Raw genomic sequence first — 8,950 nt, 5'->3', positions numbered from 1 at the left:
CCCGGCGAAGAGGGAAACATTATCATTTTACCTCCTATAATTGCCTGTCTTTAAGGAAGAGAGGCCAAGAGGGATATCTATATAATTTCTTCGAGAGATCACAGGGAGAATCCTCCGTGGGTCTGTCTCAGTGGGTTTATATACAGTCACTTTATAGTACTCATAAAAAGGTTATGGGGTGTTCAATATCACGTACATATAACCCATTTAGACGGGAGAACGATTCTACAGATGCCTTCTAAATTCTGACAGTTTTCTGAAAACCCTATGTTTCTATGTCAGTCATTCTCAAACATTGTCATGTCAAGGACCCCCAAACCCCATCTGAAAATATGTTGTTCCAGGGACCCCCCAGAGAGCAAAGATTTGAGTTAAAAACGTTCGCTCTGAAAGAATAATATATTCAAAGATTTGCACTACATTTTCACGATTTTTCAAAAATAGCAGACCTACGAGCTTGTAGATCTGCTATTTTTCAATAGCTAAAGCATAACATAATGCCTAAAACAGGGGTTCCCCGTCCAGAATGGATTAACATCTGATTCTACAAAATGTCTTCTAAATCATATAACAGTTTTCTGATAAACTTCTGTTTCCTTATCAGCGCTGCTCAAACAATTTCCATCTGTAAATGTTTCGTATACCAGGGACCCTCCAGAAGCAAAGAATTGAGTTTAAAAAAAAACGTTCGCTGTGAAACAATATATTATATTCAAAGCTTTGCGCCACATTTTCGCGATTTTTCAAAAATAGCAGATGTAAGCTCTGCTATGTTTCAACAGCTACAGTTTAAAATAATTGGTTAAAAGCTAAAGGTGACACACATGCGTTCCAGGTCCTAATGGGCTAAACAATGTATCTGCGCTAGGATCCCGAGGCCTGGAAGGTCAGGTCCTAATAATGGGCTAAACAATGTATCTGCGCTAGGATCCCGAGGCCTGGAAGGTCAGGTCCTAATAATGGGCTAAACAATGTATCTGCGCTAGGATCCCGAGGCCTGGAAGGTCAGGTCCTAATAATGGGCTAAACAATGTATCTGCGCTAGGATCCCGAGGCCTGGAAGGTCAGGTCCTAATGGGCTAAACAATGTATCTGCGCTAGGATCCCGAGGCTTGGAAGGTCAGGTCCTAATGGGCTAAACAATGTATCTGCGCTAGGATCCCGAGGCCTGGAAGGTCAGGTCCTAATAATGGGCTAAACAATGTATCTGCGCTAGGATGCCGAGGCCTGGAAGGTCAGGTCCTAATGGGCTAAACAATGTATCTGCGCTAGGATCCCGAGGCCTGGAAGGTCAGGTCTTAATGGACTAAACAATGTATCTGCGCTAGGATCCCGAGGCCTGGAAGGTCAGGTCCTAATGGGCTAAACAATGTATCTGCACTAGGATCCCGAGGCCTGGAAGGTCAGGTCTTAATGGGCTAAACAATGTATCTGCACTAGGATCCCGAGGCCTGGAAGGTCAGGTCTTAATGGGCTAAACAATGTATCTGCGCTAGGATCCCGAGGCCTGGAAGGTCAGGTCCTAATAATGGGCTAAACAATGTATCTGCGCTAGGATCCCGAGGCCTGGAAGGTCAGGTCCTAATAATGGGCTAAACAATGTATCTGCGCTAGGATCCCGAGGCCTGGAAGGTCAGGTCCTAATGGGCTAAACAATGTATCTGCACTAGGATCCCGAGGCCTGGAAGGTCAGGTCTTAATGGGCTAAACAATGTATCTGCGCTAGGATCCCGAGGCCTGGAAGGTCAGGTCCTAATGGGCTAAACAATGTCTCTGCGCTAGGATCCCGAGGCCTGGAAGGTCAGGTCCTAATGGGCTAAACAATGTATCTGCGCTAGGATCCCGAGGCCTGGAAGGTCAGGTCCTAATGGGCTAAACAATGTATCTGCGCTAGGATCCCGAGGCCTGGAAGGTCAGGTCCTAATGGGCTAAACAATGTATCTGCGCTAGGATCCCGAGGCCTGGAAGGTCAGGTCCTAATAATGGGCTAAACAATGTATCTGCGCTAGGATCCCGAGGCCTGGAAGGTCAGGTCCTAATAATGGGCTAAACAATGTATCTGCGCTAGGATGCCGAGGCCTGGAAGCGTGAGGCAATTCCTGCTGGTCAAACAGAGTGCAGCTGAATGAACAAAGCCCCCCCCCCTCCCCCCCTGCTCTCCTCCTGCTAGCTGGACAACAGCTCATCCATCAAAAAAACTCCATTACCCAAGATCCATCACACCGGGCCCCGGACGGACGTATATAGGCTATATGGCCAGCTATATAACACACCACGAAATGCACTGGAGAAAGCTTGAAGCTCAGTATTAACTTTCCACTCTAGTATACTGACCTCCTTTCTAGAAACAATTCCACAGCTTTTTACTCCGGCTGTCGACGGTACAGTATATCTCTCCCGGCTGGGTTCACCTCGGGTTGGGGGACATTTTAATGAAAGACCCCCTCCCCCCCCCCTCCCCCATGTTCCCCAGGGGAACACGGACAGGTGAGATGCATCGCAGTGTCTTCTCTTCCCAGCTCAACTGGCACGTTCTGTAGAACTGGATATTAACCCTTTTTGACCTGAGGACAATGTCTTCTAAATCGGTTCTAAGACGGTTTTCAGAAAAACCCATGTTTCTATGTCAGTGTTTCTATGTCAGTGTTTCTATGTCAGTGTTTCTATGTCAGTGTTTCTATGTCAGTGGTTCTCCAACTATTTCATGTCAAGGACCCCAGAAAATATCTGTAATTGGCCACTGACCCCCATCTGAAAATATGTTGTTCCAGGGACACCCCCCCCCCCCCCCCCCCCCCTCCACCAGATATGATATGAGATAAAGATATGAGTTTAAAACGTTCGCTCTGAAAGAATATATATTCAAAGATTTTCGCCGCATTCTCACGATTTTCCAAAAATAGCAGACCTATACAAGCTCGTAGCGCGGCACCGATGAGCTTGTAGATCTGCTATTTTTCAATAGCTAAAGCATAACATAATGCTCGAAAAGACACCAAAAGGGGTTCCCGCCCAAAATGGGTTAAATATTCAGAGCGTTTGCTGTTGCCGCCACCAGAGAATCCATCCTGTCATTTAGCCTTCCTCCTCAAGGCTTGCAGTATGCAGCGTAAAGTGGCCATATACACTACCTGTCTCCACTCTCACCCTTCCCTCCCCTCCCCCCCCCCCCCCCTAACACTCCCATCTGGACACATTATCGCCCTCTCATCAATATTAAAACCCCTGCTCTCTACTGGCAGGCCCTCCTTTCAAAACATCACCACCATCACACACACATACTGTATAATATACATTCCGTGACTATGTCCTGCCCTCTGTCTCTCCAATGCTTCCTAACATCCATCCTTCACTTGTTCTTATCCTGCTTGCTTCCTTCCTTCCGTCTCAACTAAAGGCCTTTTCATAGTTCACAGTTTTCGCCGGTGACGAGGTGACCACCGAAACGGTGGTTAGTAAAAACTATAACCTCGCCTCACCAGGCGAGGTTTCCACCTCTGAGGAAAGCCTGGTCTCTGTTCCAAAAGTACCATGTGAACCGGTCTGGAGCGGATGATATCGTTACGTCATGTTGTAGTATTGTTTTGTAGTCATCAGGATGATATCGTTACGTCATGTTGTAGTATTGTTTTGTAGTCATCAGGATGATATCGTTACGTCATGTTGTAGTATTGTTTTGTAGTCATCAGGATGATATCGCTACGTCATGTTGTAGTATTGTTTTGTAGTCATCAGGATGATATCGTTACATCATGTTGTAGTATTGTTTTGTAGTCATCAGGATGATATCGTTACGTCATGTTGTAGTATTGTTTTGTAGTCATCAGGATGATATCGCTACGTCATGTTGTAGTATTGTTTTGTAGTCATCAGGATGATATCGCTACGTGATGTTGTAGTATTGTTTTGTAGTCATCAGGATGATATCGTTACATCATGTTGTAGTATTGTTTTGTAGTCATCAGGATGATATCGTTACGTCATGTTGTAGTATTGTTTTGTAGTCATCAGGATGATATCGTTACGTCATGTTGTAGTATTGTTTTGTAGTCATCAGGATGATATCGTTACGTCATGTTGTAGTATTGTTTTGTAGTCATCAGGATGATATCGCTACGTCATGTTGTAGTGTTGTTTTGTAGTCATCAGGATGATATCGCTACGTCATGTTGTAGTATTGTTTTGTAGTCATCAGGATGATATCGCTACGTCATGTTGTAGTATTGTTTTGTAGTCATCAGGATGATATCGTTACGTCATGTTGTAGTATTGTTTTGTAGTCATCAGGATGATATCGTTACGTCATGTTGTAGTATTGTTTTGTAGTCATCAGGCTGATATCGTTACGTCATGTTGTAGTATTGTTTTGTAGTCATCAGGATGATATCGTTACGTCATGTTGTAGTATTGTTTTGTAGTCATCAGGCTGATATCGCTACGTCATGTTGTAGTATTGTTTTGTAGTCATCAGGATGATATCGCTACGTCATGTTGTAGTATTGTTTTGTAGTCATCAGGATGATATCGTTACGTCATGTTGTAGTGTTGTTTTGTAGTCATCAGGATGATATCGCTACGTCATGTTGTAGTATTGTTTTGTAGTCATCAGGATGATATCGTTACGTCATGTTGTAGTATTGTTTTGTAGTCATCAGGATGATATCGCTACGTCATGTTGTAGTATTGTTTTGAAGTCATCAGGATGATATCGTTACATCATGTTGTAGTATTGTTTTGTAGTCATCAGGATGATATCGTAACGTCATGTTGTAGTATTGTTTTGTAGTCATCAGGATGATATCGTTACGTCATGTTGTAGTATTGTTTTGTAGTCATCAGGATGATATCGCTACGTCATGTTGTAGTATTGTTTTGTAGTCATCAGGATGATATCACTACGTCATGTTGTAGTATTGTTTTGTAGTCATCAGGATGATATCGTTACGTCATGTTGTAGTGTTGTTTTGTAGTCATCAGGATGATATCGTTACGTCATGTTGTAGTATTGTTTTGTAGTCATCAGGATGATATCGCTACGTCATGTAGTATTGTTTTGTAGTCATCAGGATGATATCGTTACGTCATGTTGTAGTATTGTTTTGCAGTCATCAGGATGATATCGTTACGTCATGTTGTAGTATTGTTTTGTAGTCATCAGGATGATATCGTTACGTCATGTTGTAGTATTGGTTTGTAGTCATCAGGATGATATCGTTACGTCATGTTGTAGTATTGTTTTGAAGTCATCAGGATGATATCGTTACGTCATGTTGTAGTGTTGTTTTGTAGTCATCAGGATGATATCGTTACGTCATGTTGTAGTATTGTTTTGAAGTCATCAGGATGATATCGTTACGTCATGTTGTAGTATTGTTTTGTAGTCATCAGGATGATATCGTTACGTCATGTTGTAGTATTGTTTTGTAGTCATCAGGATGATATCGTTACGTCATGTTGTAGTGTTGTTTTGTAGTCATCAGGATGATATTGTTACGTCAAGTTGTAGTATTGTTTTGTAGTCATCAGGATGATATCGTTACGTCATGTTGTAGTATTGTTTTGAAGTCATCAGGATGATATCGTTATGTCATGTTGTAGTGTTGTTTTGTAGTCATCAGGATGATATCGTTACGTCATGTTGTAGTATTGTTTTGTAGTCATCAGGATGATATCGTTACGTCATGTTGTAGTATTGTTTTGTAGTCATCAGGATGATATCGCTACGTCATGTTGTAGTGTTGTTTTGTAGTCATCAGGATGATATCGTTACGTCATGTTGTAGTATTGTTTTGAAGTCATCAGGATGATATCGTTACGTCATGTTGTAGTGTTGTTTTGTAGTCATCAGGATGATATCGTTACGTCAAGTTGTAGTATTGTTTTGTAGTCATCAGGATGATATCGTTACGTCATGTTGTAGTATTGTTTTGTAGTCATCAGGATATCGTTACGTCATGTTGTAGTATTGTTTTGTAGTCATCAGGATGATATCGTTACGTCATGTTGCAGTATTGTTTTGTAGTCATCATGATGATATCGTTACCTCATGTTGTAGTATTGTTTTGTAGTCATCAGGATGATATCGTTACGTCATGTTGTAGTCATTGTTTTGTAGTCATCAGGATGATATTGTTACGTCATGTTGTAGTCATTGTTTTGTAGTCATCAGGATGATATCGTTACGTCATGTTGTAGTATTGTTTTGTAGTCATCAGGATGATATCGTTACGTCATGTTGTAGTATTGTTTTGTAGTCATCAGGATGATATCGTTACGTCATGTTGTAGTATTGTTTTGTAGTCATCAGGATGATATCGTTACGTCATGTTGTAGTATTGTTTTGTAGTCATCAGGATATCGTTACGTCATGTTGTAGTCATTGTTTTGTAGTCATCAGGCAGGAACAATCAAACGGAACTTCCTTTTCCCTCAAACCGGAAGAATAACAATAAAAGCTCTCGTATAGCCTGTAGCTTTTATTGAGAAAAATCGGTTAGAGGGAAAAGGAAGTTCCGGAAGATTGCTGACTACAAAACAATACTACATGTAAAAGTACAGTAAAACTTTGAGTACTTTTTTCCACAACTGTTCTCAATGTCAGCCCACACACTCCATCCCTTCAGCCCCCTGCTGAGACATATGTGTTGCTTTCTCTCTTCTTTCAGCCGGAACTTGATTTGAGCCTGATTAATGGATTCCGTTTCCCCTCACGGTGGAGTGGGGAAAAGCAAAGGTGTTACATGCAAAGAATGGAATCTCCCCCGGAGCGGAGAAAGGGCATCTGAAACCATGCGCGGCATTAGCGTTGAGTGATGATGTCGTTAGTGTGATCCCAGGCAGTATATACGTACGTGTCTCGATGCGTTGTTAGCATGTTAACGCCTCGCTGTGACAATTTGATTAGCAGCTGCAGGAGGGGAAGCTGTTATGTCGCTAAATCAAGTCTGTCAAAAAAACAAGAAAAGAGGCAGGGCCTCTTCCGATTTACGACCATAACGTTTCCCACATAATCCAGAGTGGAAACACTGGAACTGTATATTGTATTATATACACATGCAACAGGCATGCACACGTGCAGTGATACACGAGGGGTGCGTGTGTTTAGTCTGACCCCCTATACCTACCCCAAAACCCTTACCTAACAGGAAAGCCACGGGTGAGTATTGTGTCTTAACCAGCATGTGTCTAAACTAGCCACGCATCTCGGAGCCACGGGTGAGTCTTAACCAGCCACACGTGTTGGACAATGTATGCACCCCACATGCTGGCATGATGAACTGTGAGAAGTCACAGTTTCTCTCATGGAGAGTGTCTATAAAGCCGTTGGTTTTCATCATGGTTTGGTTTGGTTTGTTACAAATGCATGCCATGAAAACAGAAAATACATCTGCAACGACTATGGCCTCACTCACACCTATACATCTAGCATACAACAATGTTACATGGTAGATGTAAACAAAGGGTAAGTGTCATGGCCGCCCCAATGCATTTCCAATGGAAGTCACATGGTTTGACACAACATTTGTGTTGTACGGCTTTCGGCTGTGTTTCGACTGCCCCCCTCCCCCTCATACAACAAAAATGTTGTGTCAAACCATGTGACTCCCATTGGAAATTAATTGCGAGCTTGCAACAGTCAACAAGTCTCATGCACCAGCTATACAACAATCTGTTGTGCAGGTGTGAGTGAAGCCTAATTCACCTGCACCGATCCAGCATTCTTCATGTCTAGCAAAACAAACAAACAAAGGAAAAACAACAAGGTGCCTCATGGTTTCCCAGTACTCTGCTGCATGCACTCCTTCTCTTTACAGCCCAACAAGGTGCCTCATGGTTTCCCAGTACTCTGCTGCATGGACTCCTTCTCTTTACAGCCCTCGTTTCCCATCACTCCCCTCTCCAAACAGAACGCCGTCAATTATTTATTCATCTCGATAAAAATGCTCTAATTGTCCGTTGCTTCTCCCTCGTCTCTGCACGGAAAAAACACCTTCCTATATGGCACCCCCCGAGGACCTCTGGGCTTTCACACATTACCTCCACACTGTCTCTCTCTCTCTCTCTCCCTCTCTCACCCCCCCACCCCTTCTCTTCATCACTCAGTATTCCCGTCATCCCAGCTCGTCTCTCTTTGCCTCTCCCTTTTCTTCTAGCCATCTTCTCTCTTTCATCTTCAACTCTCATGCCGTCTCTCTCGTCTCCTCCGCTCTTCTTTCTGCAACATCTATTTCCCTCTCTCTGCTTCTCCGTCACTGGCTTGTGTCCTTCCTCTTCTTCTTCTTCTCCTCCTCCCCGTTTCTCCATTATATTATTTTTTAACACTTTGACTGTGTGATTAATGAATCTTAATCCATGATCGATCCGTGAAAACAGAGGCGGTCGTACTTGTACGTGTGTCGTGAAAAAACGAAAATTAAAAACAAATTCAATGACTTAGCCTCGGTCAGAAACGGTCACATGTGATGTCTCATAAGTCATCAAAAGCGCCCTCCATCCATCCATCCATCCATCCATCCGTAGTCGGGTCGCGGGGGCAACAGCTCCACCAGAGAGCTCCAAACATTCCTCTCCAGAGCAACATTAGTAACTTCCTCCTGGGGGATCCCGAGGCGTTCCAAGGCCAGTGAGTCAATGTAATGCCTCCATATGAGCCTTGGTCTGCTTTGGGGCCTCCTCCCAGTGGGACGTGCCTCGAGGACCTCCCTAGGGAGACGCTCGAGAGGCATCCTAACCAGATGCCCGAACCACCTAAGCTGGCTCCTTTCCAGGCGAAGAAGCAGCGGCTCTACTCAAGAGTCTCCCTCGCATGACTGAACTTCTCACCCTATCTCTAAGGGAGATGCCAGCCACCCGTCCCGTCGGAGAAAACTAATTTCGTCTATCCCTATCCCTCCAGGCTCAATGAAACAAAACTCAGGAAAGTCGTGTTTAGCAGGGAAAGACTATGAAT

General features: G+C 43.5%; 1 protein-coding gene across 1 annotated transcript in view; it reads right to left on the bottom strand.

Moving 5' to 3' along the window:
• Nucleotides 1–8,304, bottom strand: part of LOC306913222 (protein-glutamine gamma-glutamyltransferase K-like) — a gene marked incomplete at its 5' end in the record, with an annotated part of 31,252 nt that extends 22,948 nt beyond the window's left edge. The window contains one exon of the mRNA XM_079489812.1: nt 8,076–8,304. Within this exon, the coding sequence (XP_079345938.1) occupies nt 8,076–8,304 (229 nt within the window). The remainder of the gene's footprint in view (nt 1–8,075) is intronic.
• Nucleotides 8,305–8,950: the final 646 nt, after the last annotated feature.

The sequence above is a fragment of the Electrona antarctica genome (assembly GCF_951216825.1).
Source record: "Electrona antarctica genome assembly, chromosome: 1".
Classification (NCBI taxonomy): domain Eukaryota; kingdom Metazoa; phylum Chordata; class Actinopteri; order Myctophiformes; family Myctophidae; genus Electrona; species Electrona antarctica.
This window is presented reverse-complemented; position numbering and strand designations above follow the sequence as displayed.